The 17,180-nt window shown below is 43.6% G+C and overlaps 1 protein-coding gene across 1 annotated transcript in view; it reads right to left on the bottom strand.

The window, feature by feature from the left end:
- The window catches only part of Stk4 (serine/threonine kinase 4), a 90,100-nt gene that overhangs the window by 20,139 nt on the left and 52,781 nt on the right, over nt 1–17,180 (bottom strand). The window contains exon 10 of the mRNA XM_045156717.1: nt 15,641–15,798. Coding sequence (XP_045012652.1) covers nt 15,641–15,798 — 158 coding nt within the window. The remainder of the gene's footprint in view (nt 1–15,640; nt 15,799–17,180) is intronic.

Below are 17,180 nucleotides of genomic sequence, written 5' to 3'. Positions count from 1 at the left end.
TCATAAACTTAGGTGTTCTGGATGCTAGGTTCCAAACTGATGGAGATTTGGGATTAACGCCTCCTGGAGGCAGTGTATTGTTAGGGGCAGACTTATAGGTGTTACAGCCAGTTTCCCCATGCCAGTGTTTGGCACACTCTCCTGTTGTTACTGTCTACCTTATGGTGGCCAGGGGGTGATGTTCACTCTCTGCTCATGCCATCATTGTCCCTGCCATGGTGGAGCTTCCCCCTTGAGGCTGTAAGCCAAAATAAACCTTTTTCCCATAATGGCACAGAATAAAATACTCACACTGCAAAAGATGGCATTGGGCATAACAAAGAAATATTCAACCACTACAAGATTTAAAGCAACCAGGGCAAACATCAAACTCTGTAACTTCAAGTCCAACAACTCTAGCCAGTGACAAATCTCCAAGTTCGATAATTCTAACCAGCAACAAGTCTATGGAGTTCCAATTCACCCCTCCAGGTAAAGAACGAAGACCTGCTGAGGTACTTGCTAAAGATGGAGGAAATACAGAATGGGTACTAGAAAGAGGTGGCTACAAATACTAGTTAAGGCCACGTGACCAGTTACAGAAAAGAGGACTGTAATTGCAATGTTTCTGTCCTACCTCGATACAAAGTGTTTGTACAGATTATATCACTAGGTAACTGCTGAACTTATATTAGACCTATTATATTAGAGACTAAGCTTTCCTCAAGGACCTTGCTTTGTGGTGGGGGAAGATTTTGTGGGTCCGGTTATACATGGGATAATTATACCATGTTAGGTGGAATTATGAGCTTGTTACTGTTTGCATTTGGAAATTAAGTATGAGAAAAGGAGATACGGTTTGGTGTCAAGTTGACAAGGGGTGGACTTGTGATAGTTAAGGTGCTGTCAACTTGATCTGTTTAGTAATCCACAGAAATCTCTGAGGTTGCTTCCAGGAAAGATTAACTGAAGGAGGAAGTCCTTCCCCCAGAGCAGGTGGCCCCTCTCAGAGGGGGACTTCATATAAGGAAGCTCTGGGTGAGAAGAGCTCCTCCCTTCTTCCCACTTGGCTGCCAGAGCTGCTTGCTACCTTCCAGCGCGGACTTAGGACCAACATCAACTGAAGACCTGCGTGGATCGAAACCCAGCAGCTCCTCAGGAAGCCTCCAGGCCTTCCACATCTGGCCACGTGGACTGAGCAGCTACCAGGTTCCATGATTCTTGGGCCTGCAACTGCTATTGGACTACCATAAACTAATCCAATATTTCCCTTTATAAAATAATTCATTCTAGCAATACTGTTCCTCTAGAAAACCCTGACTAATACAGCTACCATGCCCAGTAAGTAACTTGAGCTATTTTATATTTTACATAAACTGCCCCAGAAGGATTAAAAGTACTTTGAAAAAGACTATCAATGTGGGAACTGTGCAGGGATCATGGCCTCCAAGGGAAGCACTTTAGTTGTATCTGTGCTTTTAAGTTCACTTTAAGTGTCATGTAAGTTCACTGGTTGAAAGGCATTGCACAGCCTCCCTGGTATTGGGTGGCAAATCACGCTGCTAATTGCACGCAGTCAGGTGACGATGTCAGGAGGGAGAAGCCGGTCTGGGCTCCCTAAGGGGTCTCTTTACCTCTCACACATCCTGAAGAGCAACCAGTTCACAGCCTGCATCTCCTCTGGGAGGAAAGTGCCGGGTTTAGGGAAGGGCAGGTTTTCAGCTTGATTAGGGGGCCCTTCTAGCCACAGGGCTTGGATCTGTTAACCAGAGACTCCTCTTTCAGGATAGCAATCAGTTATATTATGGGGAATATTTAAATATTTTCCTAAAGTCAGTTTTATGACTTCTAGGGCCAAAAGGGTCACCAAAGCTACCACCTGAAGGCTAGTTGGCCATCCTTTGGCCACCAAATCAAGTTCCTTACTTAAACACCCTACTAGCTGTTGGACAGGCTACATGATCTGAGTTAGGATTCCTAAGTCCTCCCTTTCCTTTCTGACACATACAGCTTGAATCCCTTCCAAATGAGAGGCTCAGGGCTGGTGCCTGGGACAGGGCTCGCTTTAGTTGTTCAAAGGCTCGCAGGACCTCAGGTTCCTTCATTAGGAGGTAGGTTTCCTCTGCTTGAGCTTCCTTCACCAATTTATTTATTTTTTATTTTTTTGGAGGTACAGTCTCACTCTAGCCCAGGCTTACCGGGAATTCACTCTGGATTCACTCAAGGTGGCCTCCAACTCACAGCAATCCTCCTACCTCTGCCTCCCTAGTGCTGGGATTAAAGGCGTGTGCCACCACGCCCAGCTTCCTTCACCAATTAACAGCAAAGGGCAAGCTATGTCTTCATACCCAAGACTCCATAACTGGAAGAATCCTGCAATACCCATGAATACTCTAGGCTGCCTAAGAGCTGGGAAGAGAAACTGGGTCCAATTCTGGCCCTCATTTAATGCCCTAGCTCCTCTAGGCAGGATTCAGCTAAATTTTTCTACTGAAGTCTGTCAATCTACATACTGCAGAGTATTAACCTGAGATGCGAGAACTCAGTGCCTGCCCAGACAGGTAAGAACTGACTCAAAACCCCTGGGGTAGCTTTGTCCTTGTTTGTTGGAGGACTGACTTAAAGAATACTCAAAAGCAAATAGGGACTCAGAGTCAGAGTGTAGGGTTATGTAAGAGAAGGTAACTTTTAAGTTTAGAACTGTGAACCACTGGGTTCCCTCAGGAATTTGGGCTAACAAGGGAGAATTGTTGATGACCACAGCTCTACCAGGTTTCTGGACTCCTAGCATTGAGGTATTATAAGGTAACTACAGCAAGGCTTCAGGAGACCCTGAGGTTTTAAGATGATTTTTAATACTTTGTAATCATTTTTGAACCTCTATCTCAAAAAATTAATTTCTGCTTCAACCAGGGGCTGACAATGGACTTGTCTTGGGCCATGAAGGTTGCAGCACCCATTAGATGTCCCTTCCTGGAAGAAGAGTCAGGCCTTTTGGCATCACTAAAAAGGCATGAAGGAACAAAAGATTTCTCTACTTACATCTACGGGGTTGCAAGAAGCGCTTAAGCAGGGGCTTTCTAGAGAAAGCTCTCATAGTGGTGCTAAGAGTGGGGAAGAGGCCTGCACTGAAGAGGAAACTGAGCAACTGGCTCTGGTATCTAGAAGGCCTATCCCCTTTCCTCTTACCACCAAGGCCATCCAAGGCTCCTACATGGTACTTAAAATATTTATTTATTTATTTATTTATTTAAGAGAGGGGGTCAGATACAGAATGGGTGTGCCAGGGCCTCCAGCTGCTGGAAAGGAATGCCAGATGCATGTGCCACCTTCTGCATCTGGTTTCACATGGGTACTGGGAATTGAACCTGGGTCCAACTGTCTCAAGTGCTAAGCTATCTCTCCAGCCCCTACGTGGTACTGAAAGACTGAGCTGGAAGTGCCAGGGAGGAAAGCTCTCTAGTATCCTTCAGTACTGCAGGAAGGTTGTCTCAGGCTGCAGACCTTTACTTCGGGGACATTCTGCCCTCCAGTGATCCCCACTGCAAAGACCAGGGGTAAACCAGATGTGATAATGCATGCCTTTAATTCCTAAACTCTGGAGGATGAGGGAGCTTGAAGCCAGCCTGGGGCTACAGAACACGTTCCAGGTCAGCCCCGACTAGACTGAAACCATCCTACCTTGAAAAAAGCAAAAACAAAGAAACAAAAAAGACAGAGGTAGCAACCTCTGGTCCAACTGCCAATTTCTGTACTTTCCTTCTAATATCTGGGGCTGACTGAATTATAAATTTGCCTTTTAAAAATTAACTGTCCTAGGACTGGGAAGATGGCTTAGTGGTTAAAGGCACTACCCTGTCAAGCCTACCAGTCAGGGCTATGCCCCAGTGTAAGCTGGACACAAAAAGTAGCGTAAGCGTCTAGTGTTTGTTTACAGGCAAGAGGCCCAGGAATGCCTCCTCCACATAAATAAATAAAATGAGCCTGGCATGCTGGCCCTGCCTTTAGTCCCAGAACTCTCAGGAGGCTGAGGCTCAAGAGGATCACTGTGAGTTCAAGGCCTGCCTGGGGCTATGAAGTGAGTTCAGGTTTGTCTGGGCTACAGTGAGACCCTGCCTCAACACAAAGGAAAACTGTCTCACCACTGAGTCAGAGGAGAGAGGTATACTGAGCCAGAGCTCCGCTCCGCAGAGGGACTGACCACATGCTCTTAGCTCCCTGGCTCCTTTGTTCATTTCAATGCTCAGCACCTTCCTGCACCTTAAAGGACACTAAGAAAACCTTGTAATGCTGAGCCTCTTCACATGCTCTGCGCACCAGCTCCTAGAATGGTTACGAAAAATACACTAGCTCCACTCTAAAGCAAACTGGCAAACAGAGACCAAGAGAGCCTGAGAGTGCTTGAAGACTATTTCACTTCATCTTTAGCAGATTAAGAAATATCCAAAGAGCCAGTCATGGTGGCGCATGCCTTTAATCCCAGCACTCAGGAGGCAGAAGTAGGTGGATCGCCATGAGTTTGAGGCTACTCTGAGACTAGAGTGAATTCCAGGTTAGCCTGGGCCAGAGTGAAACTACCTTGAAAAGACACACACACACACACACACACACACACACACACACACACACACACACACACACGAGGGGGGGGGAGAAATAGCCAGAGAAAGCTCAGGTGGCCTAATTAAGGTACACGAAGCTGAAGCTGACTACTGTCACACTTGAGACCTGCATTGCTCCCTGAAAATGTAAGCCTTAACTCCAGAATACTAAATGCTCAAAATGCTTTATCCAACTTCAATCTAGGGGACTCCCAACACCGCATTTTCAATCAATGTTTTCTATTAAGGTTTTTATCAAAGGGAGAGGAAAAACCCTACATTCCACAACTGTCATGTTTGTACTCCAACACATTCCTATAAACACAGATGAGCAGATATTACAAAATGAGAATCTGGAAAAAAAAATGGACATTTCTACAAAGAATGTCCCATGGGTTCAGATGACAAGAAAAACTGTGAGCACCTGCATGCTGTGGCTATTTGCCAAGTGCCGGCTGAGCACACCGGAGAAAGAAGAGAAGTGCACAGCGCCTCAGTTACACAGGGGGTCACGGTTCCTCATGCACAAACAGAGTTATGTGAAGAAACACAGTCCATCAGACAACGTGAGGCCTAACTTCATCACCTCCCAATCATGTGCTGTGGATGAGCCATCTCACCTACTATTTCCAAGCCTTGCTGCTGAATGAGTGGGGATGAGAGTCACTGAGTAGCTGTGTGGTAAGATGGCCTGAGAAACAAACGGGACATTTACAGGGACCTATACACAGAGCATTAGACACCTGCCATTCCCTCCCCAAACTCTACAACATAGTCTAAAGATAGTTAGTACATAAAGTAAGACAGGAAAACCCTTATGGATAGTGTTCAAAACATTCAGTATCTGTTATGTGGCTAAAAATGGATATAGTATGCCTACCAAATTACCCTCCAAATATTCTTACTTATGTCCATATATTAGTGCTGCTGTCATTTTTGGTCAGAGAAGCTTCTCATTTCAAATGGCAGTTGACTATGGGGGAGACTCGAAACTCATCAAAGTGCGGAGAAGTAACAATGGAGTGAGTGTTCGGCACTCAGTGAGACATCTGTATCACGCCCTCTAAGGCTCAAAGACCACTGCAGAAGAGGTGGTGGAAAAAACATGTAAGAGCCAAAGGAAAATGAGGAGGATTTTGCAATACTGTCTTCCAGACACAAAATGGCTGTGGCATTCATGATCTCACAATAGCTAGTGTTATCTACACAAGAGCCACATAATGTCAGGGCGTAAAATGATGACATCAAAACAGAAGAGGGACTGGTTGGAAAGAAGGAGTTCGGTGGGAGAGGTGGGAGGGACAAGAAGTGATAGGGGATTACGATCAGGGTGCATTGTGTAAGTAAGTATGTGTGTATGTATATGGACACTGTCAATAAAAAAAGTTTAAAAAATATTCAGCATCCAGCACTCGGGAGGCAGAGGTAGGAGGATCATGTGAGTTTAAGGCCACCCTGAGACTACATTGTGAATTCCAGGTCAGCCTGGGCCAGAGGACCCTACCTTAAAAAGCCAAAAAAAAAAAAAAAAAAAAAAAAATTCAGTGGATGAGGTGTGTGTGTGGGGGGGATTAACAGAAAAACCTAAAGTGATTAGGTTAAGAGGTTGAGAAAAAAGGAGCAAAGTCCTGAATGAGATTGACAAGCCCACTGTTGACAAAAGCAGCACCAGGAAATGCATCGAATCCTTACTGCAGCCCTAAAACACACACCTTTGTTCTGATAAGGTCATACTGGGTCAAAACCAAAAGTGTGCTTAAAAACAATCATGCCTTTTTAATTAGCATGGCATTTTTAGACAACGAAATTATTGAAAAAATAAAGAATAACAGAAGATTGGGGGAATTATTTGCCAAGACAAAATGCTGAAATGTTGTCTACCTGTACTGTGTTCTAAACAAGGAGGGAGAGCACATTTTTGAGTGGTGACAAATGCTCCTCTAAAGTCACACAAATCCCAGCAGGACAAAACAAACCTGAACCCAACCTCCCTGTTTACTCTAGTACCTACCACATATTTCATGAAAAGCTACTCTTGGAGGTTGGACAGATGGACTAATGGTTAAGGCACTTGCCTGGAAAGCCAAAGGACCCAGGTTCAATTCCCTAGAACCCATGTGAGCCAGATGCATAAAAGGTGGCACATGCATCTAGAGTTTGGTTCTAGCGGCTGTGCCCATTCTCTCTGTCTCATTCTTTCTGTGTCTCTATCTCTCAAATGGGCTGGAGAGACAGACCAGTGGTAAAGGCATCTGCCTGCAAAGCCTAACAGCCCGAGTTCAATATCCCAGGAACTTCGTAATGCCAGATGCACAAAGTGGAACATGCATCTGGAGTTCATTTACAGTGGTTGGAAGCTCTGGTGCCCCCATTCATTCATTCATTCTTTCTCTCTCTCTCTCTTCTTTCCTCCTTCCCTCCCTCCCCTGCCTGTCTCTCAATAAATAAAATAAAATTGTTTTAGAAAGGAAAAAAAAAACTGTATGCATCACCAAGTCACCACACTGTCTCTCCTTTTGCTTTGGTGTGTGTGGTGTGCATGCCCTTGTGGTAACCTATGTGCTCTCTAGGATGGGATGAACTTGTCTGCAGGGGCTAGAGATGAGCCAACCATTGGAGTCCCAATCCATAGCTTCTTCACCCCATCTTGTTTGAGCCAGAGTATCTTACTGATTCCAGGGCTTGCCTATTTTTTTCTGGAGACTTAAACTCAGGAAGCCTTGGGACCCCTCAGGCCCTCGTGCTTGTGCGGGAAGCTCACCTAACCACTGAGACATCTCTCCAGCCCACGACTGTCCTTTTAACCACATTAAATGTACCTTTAACTGTATTGTTATCTATTAAGTGTTACCTATTTTCTATTACAACCATCGCAAATGGGAGCATGCCATATGTCTGTATGTAACTGCTACCTTGGTCTTTCTCTGCATGTGCATTACTTGTCATCAAAGTACTAATGATGCTTTATGAGCACAAAATAAAATATAAAGTGGCAATAAAATAAGTAACAATACTTAATAAACAGCCCCAAGCAAACATCCACATGTATCTCTGTGTGTATATATACATATATATACTAATGGTCTGCAAAGCCTAAGGACTCAGATTCAATTCCTTGGTACCAACATAAGCCAGATGCACAAGGTGGTACATATGTCTGGAGTTCATCTGCGGTGGCTAGATGCCCTGGTGTGCCCATTCTCTCTCTAATAAGTTAAATATCTTTTTTAAAAATTTTATTTGTCAATGCAGAGTCTTCTAGCACAGGCTGACCTAGAACTCACTCTGTAGCTCCACGCTGACTTCAAACTCATGGTGATTCTCCTACCTCAGCTTCCCAAGTGCTAAGATTAAAGGCATGCACTACCAGGTCCAGCCCCTTACGATTCTATATTAATAGAATTTTATCATGGTTCTGAAAGCAAATTTGATTCAGATAACCCAAGCTGCATTTTATTTGATCTTTCCTCCAACCCTATAGGGAAAGCAGGAAGGTGATATCATGCTTGATTTTTACAGACCACAAATCTAAAATTCAGAGGACAACCACTCACCTAAGATCCCAGATAGGGCTAGGATATTCATCCCTCTTCTCATGTGATCTGATGCTGATTCTATTTTGTTATGACATACTCCTATTTTCAAGGGAAGTAACCTCATACAACATCAAATTGTGAGGCTGGTAAAGTGATTTTATCATCCACTGTGCATACATTGCCAGCAACCTCTCTACCATAGGATACTGCATATAAGAAGCAAAAAGGCGACATCTACTGGCCAAAGTGTGCTGTTGCAACGACAGTACTTGCATCAACCCTTCATTAAGAGGTGGGTAGAAAGGAGAACCTATTGGGAAGACAGGGAGGGAAAGAGGGAGAATGAAGAAATGAAAGAAGCGAGGAAAACACATACAAATTTTAAAAAACTAAAAGGTTTCTTCAAAAAGTTGTTTCAGGGCTGGAAAGATTGCTTAGTGGTTAAGGCATGTGCCTGCAGAGCCAAAGGATCCCAGTTTCATTCTCCAGGATCCACGTTAAGCATGGTCTGGAGTTCGTTTGCAGTGGCTGGGGATCCTGACACATCCATTCTCTGCCTCCCTCTCTCTCTCTCTCAAATAAATAAATAAATATTTCTTTTTAAATGGCTGTGTCAGCTGGGCATGGTGGCACACGTCTTTAATCCCAGCACTCAGGAGGCAGAGGTAGGAGGATCACCACAAGTTTGAAGCCACTCTGAGACTACATAGTGAATTACAGGTCAGCCTGGGCTACAGTGAGACCGTACCTCAAAAAGACAAAAAAAAAAAAAAAAAAAAAAAAAGGCAGGTGTGTTGGCAAACCCTCTTAATACCTACACTCAAAAGGCAGAGGTTTGAGAAGGATCACTGTGAGTTTGAGGCCAGCGTTGGCTACAGTGAGACTGCCTCCACAGTCTCCAGAGTCCAGAAAAGGTGGCTGGTTTTCCTGAGGAAAGACAACTTAGGCTATTCTCTGGTCTCCCCACATGCATGCCCACTAGCACACACATACATTTAAAAAAGGAAGAGGGAGGGGGCTGGGGAGATTGCTTAGTGGTTAAGGCGCTTGCCTAAAAAGCCAAAAGACCCAGGTTCAATTCCCCAGGACCCACATAAGCCAGATGTACAAGGTGGCACATGCATCTGGAGTTTTTGCAGTGGCACACCCTGGGGGGAAAAAAAAAAAACACAGCAGAGACCCAGAGAAAGCCCAGCTCAAATGAGATGGAGGCGTACAAACCAGAAGTTATCCTGTAACCTGCACCCGCGTACTGTGGGGTGTATGCCCCCATCCATACACGTTAACAGCAGCAGCAGCAACAAACTGGGTAAAGGTGGGTCATGCTTATAATCTTAGCAGGGCAAGGTTGGTATTGTACTTGGGAGGCTGAGGTTGGAGGACTGCCATGAGTTCAAGGCCAGACTAGGCTACAAAGTCAACAGATTACAGTGAGACCCTATTTCAAAACAACAGGAAGTTGAGAGAGGGAGGGCTATTCTTAATTTTATAAGTATATTAAATATATGAAATCTTCAATCTTTTGTAGATACATATAAAATATGTAAAAGAGTACATGCCTGCCTCTGATTTACTTCAAAAGCAGGCAGGCGTGAGGGTGGGGACGGCAGTGGTAGAAGATGACATGAGAACAGTCAGTGCCTGAGGACTGGTAGCTGAGTGAGGAGCTTCAGTAGACTGGCCACACATGCTGGTGTGCTAAATGACACAGGATAACTTTTTTTTTTAACACTCATTTCAAAATGGACAGAAAATTCAAGAATGTTTGTGGAATTTTTCCTCTACAAAGGTTTGGGTTTGTAGGTGCCTAGCTTCTCAGAAAACGTGAAGACGCACCCTTGAGTACAAAGTTAAGCACTCTGCTACAAAGTCAAACTGGATTTTAGGTGATAAATAAGACAGTACTCTCATCTTCCAGCTGATGTTAACTTCTAGAGGATATGGATAATCAAAAGCAAAAAGGACATCTAAATGAAGAACCGTGTCCTGACAATCCCGAAAAACTTCTTTATAAAAACCCAAAGAAATCTCAACTTACTATGAGGTATAGCGTCCTGCTCTAAGTGAGAATGTTAAGATAAAGTTTCAAGAAATCACTGTTGCTAGTTTCCTGGGGGAAACTAAGGGCTAAATTTTGTCCTTGTCTCCCACAAACAAGCCATCTTAATGGCTTATAACTGCCCAGGGAGTTGACCGATCAATCTTGTTCAGATTCTGGTACTTTCATCAAATTAATTTTGAATTAACATTCTGGTGTTTTATATCCTGATGGACCCATTATCACATAACTGCAGAGGGATATTAGCTCTCTGTGTTGCATTAAGATTCTATTTTTAATCTTTCCAATAAACCCCAAAGTACTAAAATTTCTAGTAAAAATAAAATAATATGCTGGGAACTAATTTACTTCAGCTGAAGCTCTTTCCTTAAGCCCCCTCCTGCTTGCTCACGCCCCACACTCCAGACCCCGAGGCCTCCCATATCACAGGCCTATGTCATCAAACTTCCTCCTCCTCTTTCCCGTACCTTTCCCTACTCCTCTGGCACAAGAATTCCCACTTGTCTTTCAAAACACACTTCTAAGTAGGAGGGGGACTGGCAGGAGAGAACAGGGGGCTCAGCTGGAGCAGGGAGAGGCATATAAGAGAGGGTAACAGGAGTGAATTTGATCAAAATGCATTGTATCTATGTATAAAATTGTCAAAAAATAAACTAAAGAATACACTCCAGGGGCTGGAGGGATAGCTCAGCACTTGAAGGTGCTCGCTTACAAAGCCTGCCAGCCCAGATCAATTTCCCAGCCACCCTCGTAAAGCCACTGGGTCTCATGCAGACCTGGTGGGCCTTTACACTTACACACACACATAAATAAATAATTTAAAACAAAAATACTCCATACTGGGTATGGTAGTACATACCCATAATCCCAGCACATGGAAGGATGAGGCAGGAGAATCATGAGTTCAAGGCTAGCCAGGGCTACATAAGAAACAAGGCGCATAAGGGAGCTATGGCCCCAGGCCATGCACTGCACTTTTTGTAAGCACTTTATGAACATAATTTACTAGAAAAGCCTAGAGAGAAGCCATACAGTACACAGACAGATTTTGGTTTAAACCCTTGGTTTGCTACTATCCATATAATCTTTAAAACTTAAGTTCCTTCTAATAAAACAGCTTTTGTTTTCACTGACCAATTTTTTTTTCCTATATCATTAAACTGTGCTTTTATTTTCATCCTATTTATAGCTTATTTATGATCTTCTTTGTACCCCAAAATTATAAATCTTCCTAACTGCCACTGTTTGCATTTTTTATATCAGTATGTAAGTTCTACACTGATTTTTAACCTTAAAACAAGAATTATTTAGGGGTATTGTTTTACATTTCCAAGTAGGGTAATGTGGCTTTGGCTGCTTTCTTAATGTTACTGTCTAAATATATTGAGTCACTGGGCTGGAGAGATGGCTTAGCGGTTAAGCGCTTGCCTGTGAAGCCTAAGGACCCCGGTTAGAGGCTCGGTTCCCCAGGTCCCACGTTAGCCAGATGCACAAGGGGGCGCACGCATCTGGAGTTCGTTTGCAGAGGCTGCAAGCCCTGGCGCGCCCATTCTCTCTCTCTCCCTCTATCTGTCTTTCTCTCTGTGCCTGTCGTTCTCAAATAAATAAATAATTAATTTAAAAAAATTTTTAAAAAATATATTGAGTCACAGCCAGTCGAATAATGCCTGTGTGACTTCTATGGTAAGTAAGATTTCTTTTTAAGCACTTCAAAACTTAGTCAAGTTTTATGACTATTGTTTTTAAAGTTTAATGCTTATTTTTCTTATGTGCTATAGCTGCTGTAAATTGGGTAGTTCTGGTGTTTGGCTTGAGCCCGAGGACTTCTACCAAGCTACATCTCCATCCTGAAATGTCTGGCTTTTAAATTTTTTAATTTAATTTATTTGAAAGAGGGAGAGAAAAAGAGGTACACAGAAAGAGTCAGAGACAGAAAGAGTTCAGGGACAGAGAATGGGCATGCCAGGGCCTTCAGCCACTGCAAATGAACTCCAGACACATGCGCCACCTTGTACACTGGCTTAGGTGGGTACTCGGGAATTCAACCTGGGTCCTTATGTTTCATAGGCAAATACCTTAACCGCTAAGCCATCTCTCCAGCCCTGAAATGTCTGGTTTTGAAAGAATAATATTTAAGGCATTAACTATGACCAGAGCCTGTCCTTGCATTTCTACGATTGTATGTTGTAACTGGATAAATAGATATGCTTCATACAGTCTCATGGCTTTGATTTTCTAGGTCAAGTATACGTTTTAGCAATGTAAAACACATTTTCTTCCCAGAAAACACTCTGCTGTCTGGAATCCTATTTCATTTTGTTGCTACTGTTGCTTGTTTCTTGTTTTTGTGCTGGCCAGCTGACACCTCTCACCTCAGTCTCTCAAGTGGCTGGTTTCTATTTGAGCTTTAGCGAGTGTCTGCCTGATATCTCCCCTTCCATTTCTATGTTAAACTGTTCGGTGAGAGCATATTTTAGATATGATACGTCCTCTAACCAGCAGGCACACTTCACCATGTTTATTGAAAATGTCTTTGAATGGTACGTCAAATGACTCAGGTTCACTGTGATGAGTTCAGCCACTGTGGACGTCTTTCCTTCCTATGCACTCCAGCTAAGCATGGCTCATCTGCGCATTGCTCCCTCGGCCTTCCTCCTCCTTCATCTGTGTCTTAGATGAATGTTTTCTCTCTACACAGACCTTCTCGCCTATGTTCCCTGTCAATGCTTTTTGACAACAGCTGCAGTTGTACCTAAACTGACTTACTTATTGGATTACTGAGTTGATGTCTCTTTCTTTCATTGTGTACTACATGAGAATAAGGGCTTGTCTGTCCTGTTTACCCACTGAGGCATGTGAGCCATCTTCAACTAAAATATTATAGGGCAGAATTCTTTTCTTGAAGATTCATAAACTAAATTGGATTTAAAGATTTTTGTGACATTTGGAATGGCAAAATGAGAATGTCTGAATTCTCATAAAAGGAATATTCCTTTCTAAAACTGATCTATTTGTAGAATATGAAATACCAGTGTTAGAGACTTGCATTTTCAAGCATTCTTTTTCACTTTAATTGCTGAATATCTGAAACACTAAAGAGAATTGTCGAGGCTCTTTTTCAAGTTGGCAAATAAGACAATTCAATTGAAGTGGGATAAGTATTTGGTTTCAGAGGAAAATAAGGTTTTTTTTTGTCAGTATCAAATTCTGCCACTTCTGATTAAATTATTTCCCATTTCCCCTTGTAGGCAAAAAGTTCACTTCCAAATAGCAGGGGAGGCTGAATGTGGTGGTGTACACCTTTAATTCCTGCACTCAGGAGGCAGAGGTAGGAGGATTACTGTGAGTTTGAGGGTAGCCTGGGGCTACACAGTGAGTTCCAGGTCGGCCTAGACTATATAGTGAGACACTGCCTAAAAAGCTTTTCCTCTGGGCTTTTATAAAGCTCATGTCCTCATTCTCTTCATTACAATAGCTTCCTTTATATTTCTTAATAACTACTTTATTTTAAATATTTCATTTTTCCTTATTTATTTACTTATTTGGCAGAGTAAGAGGGAGAGAGAGGGAGGGAGGGAGGAGAGAATGGGTGCACCAGGGCCTCCAGCCACTGCAAATGAACTCCAGATGCATGCGCCCCTTGTGCATCTGGCTAACGGTCCTGGGGAATAGAACCTGGGTCCTATGACTTTTCAGGCAAACGCCTTAACCGCTAAGCCATCCCTCCAACCCAACTACTTTATTTTAAAAAGACACACACACACACATTCCCTCCTCTAATTTCCCTTTGGTTTATATTTTCTGTAATACTACCAACTGAAACACTAGGTATTTTACTTCTCCTAGAAAACCTCCATGACGGATGGTCTTTTGCCTCTTCTGTTTTCTGCCACATGCCTATAACAGTGTGAAGGATATGACTGTTCAAAGACACCCCAAGTAATGAGCAAACCAACAATAAAGTCAATGATCCTGGGCTCTAGCACAGGACAAGGGCCTAATCAGCTAAGTAAACTCAGGTGAGTCACTGAGGTCCTCAACCTCTGCCTGTAGTTATGTAATAGCCAGAGGATGCAGAGGCGGCCCCTGGCAGGCAAGCACGCTGTCGTTGGGGCATGACATGGCCATCGTATTCATGACCTCACAGTAGTATCATGACCTGCACAACACTGAACACGTCAACACTCTGTCATGGATGATGGAGGCCCCCATCCCTCCCTGAGGTAGTCAGTGTTGGCTGGGAGACAGGGAGACGTTTTCTGCCATGGTGTATCGCCTGGTAGGATCCACGTGCTCTGATAAATACTCTCCCCTATATAACCATAATTAAACCCAGTGGGCCACACCTACACACAAGCCCAAAAGAAGAGAAAAAAAACACATCAGAGTAGAAGAGAGACTAATGAGGAGGTCAGTGGAGGGGGATAAAGGATGTCAAGAGAAGGTAATGGGAGAGGATTTTGATCAAAACCCATTATATACAAGTATAAAAATTTATAGTAAAAAATAATTAAAAAGAAGGAAAAAATTTCTACCCTTAGTTATATAAATTATAGCATTTTACAACTGTGCAAATTAAATTACAGAAGAATGACATCACTTCCTCTCAGTCAATGAGGAGGAAAGTGGAAAGTAAGGAGGACACCGGCTTCCCAGAGCTCCAACCCAACACCCACACTAAGCTCTTTTTTATAAGCATCAACGGCTGCAACTGCTGAGCAGCACACTTCAGAAGTCAAGAATATAAAGAAAAAAATCTCTTCACAGAAAAATCTTTTCTAGAAATAGTCACAAAAGAAAGATGGACTCTGCAGCTTAACTTACTTTTCCCCAATAGTTTGCATTGCCTCTACTTGTTAAGTCTCTGCAAACATTAGTAAATGTCTACAGCTGCAAGAGAATGTTCCGTAAGCAAAGGATGGAAAAACACACCCAGTTTTTCCTAAGAAACCTCTGAATGATTTAATATTCATCCTCTGGAAAGATTTAGAATAATCCTCTCGGCCTACGATTAGGAGAATGGCTAGCGAGACAACAAGGCCCAACAAGAGTGTCAACCGGCCTCTAATCTGATTCCTAAATACAAAATCACAATCCCAAATAAACTATTAAAGACGTTGCACCCTCATTTGGCGACCAAGTATTTTACCACTAACCATTTCAAGCTAGACAAAATAAATAGAAAAATGGCCAAGTTAAGAAAGGATTTTTAAAGGGGAAAAACATGCCACTAACCAAGGACCCAAGAATGGCTTAAATATCGGTAAAATTGTCTCAAACTCAAGAGGGTCTTGGCCCTGAAGCTGCTGCCAGGGGCAGTTACAGGATTACAGGAAGCTCAAACTGCCTAAGAATATGTTCCATGATCATGCACTGCCACGAGGTGACAGGACTGGATGTGTGTGTGATATCTCTCAAGTAACTTTTCCCCAGAGATGTCCTCATTCTATTCCAACACTACTCACAAACTCATAGTCTCCATCCTGTGGTACTTTCCAATCTGAAGAATTTTTCAGAGGACCAGGTACGCTCTTGCCAAAGCTGTTGATCTGGTTCTCCTTTTCTTTCTGTTCAAAGTATTCAAGGAATGATGGCTTTGCAGGTTGTATGGTCTCATCTCTTCCTAAAAACCAAGAAAATAAATGGTGAAAAGGAACACTAGTATTTTAGGTTAAGTTTAGTAAATGGATTTCCAGATCAATAGTTCTGTTGGATATGAAGTTCTTCAAAACATTAATGAGGGCTGGAGAGATGGCTTAGTGGTTAAGATGCCAGGTATGGTGACACACACCTTTGGTAGGGGGAGCGCTGGGAGCTCAAGGCCAGCCTGAGACTACATAGTAAATTCCAGGTCAGTCTGGGCTAGAGTGAGACCCTACATTGAACCCCCCCCCCCGGCAAAAAAAATATATCCATTAAAGCAATGGCAATGACACTCCAGCACCAATGAGCACACCTAATGTAGATAATGTGTCTCCAACTATCAAGCTCTGGTAAAAAGAAAGACAGTTTAAAGAAATGGCAAATTCTAGGAGCAAATTATGAAGTGGGCTCAGAACATCTTTTTGCACAACCTCCCAGACAAAAAACAAGTATTAAAAAAATGGATGGGTCCTGGAGGTGCCTAGCTTGGTGCAGGGCTCCTTCCCGATCAGGCAGGTAGTGCTGAGGGAAGGACCAGGCCTGCTGGTTCCTCCCTAGGGGTTGAGGGGATGATGAGCGTCGGGCGACCCAGACCTCTCCTGACCACCGGAGAAAAACCACAGAGTCGGGGGTCTTTTCGATGCAAGAACTCGCAGAAACAACTTGCTTTATTACTCTGAGCAGTTGCTTATATCATGTTGGGGACGAAGGCGGGGATTTTTGGATGGGGGAAGAGGTAAGGGCCAATAGTAAACTTTAACTATTGAAATGGTAATTACAATTAACACGGGAGGTAGCAGGCCAGAAACCATTAGGCATCTTGCTGAGTCCTAGGTGGCCAGAGACAGGTCGCCAAACTTTAGCTAGGCTCAGGAAGTTCCACTAGGCCTCACGCCTGGGCCTTTCAGAGCCCGACAGCTTGGGTGGTACCCTGGGCTCTGCATCCCTACCCTGGCCTCACAGCTGGAAGTATCTACATGGGGCAGAGCGAGGCCTGCATCACCATGGCCACAGTTCTGAGTTCATGGGGGAGGAGAACAGCAAGGCCAAGGCTGCCCACCTCAGTGTCCACGCCAACACCCGAGCTGGGCATTCTTCCCTCAACTCTCTTCCCCCAGCAGCACAGGAAGCTCCAACTCTGCCCCTTCCCCTGAAAACTTCCCGGGCTGGGCTCAGTGATCCTACTTCTCCAACTGAGGATGGAACTGGGCAGGTGGGGCCTTACTCAGTAGTAGACCCCTACCAACCAGGAGCTCTATCAGTATCTGCAGCTGAGACCCCAAAATATGTTCTTTTTATCTTCCCTTGGCTTCCTTGTGACTTGGCCGTGAGTGTGAAATCTTATAAGCCCATGGTAACAAT

Source organism: Jaculus jaculus, chromosome 8, assembly GCF_020740685.1.
Source record: "Jaculus jaculus isolate mJacJac1 chromosome 8, mJacJac1.mat.Y.cur, whole genome shotgun sequence".
NCBI lineage: Eukaryota > Metazoa > Chordata > Mammalia > Rodentia > Dipodidae > Jaculus > Jaculus jaculus.
This window is presented reverse-complemented; position numbering and strand designations above follow the sequence as displayed.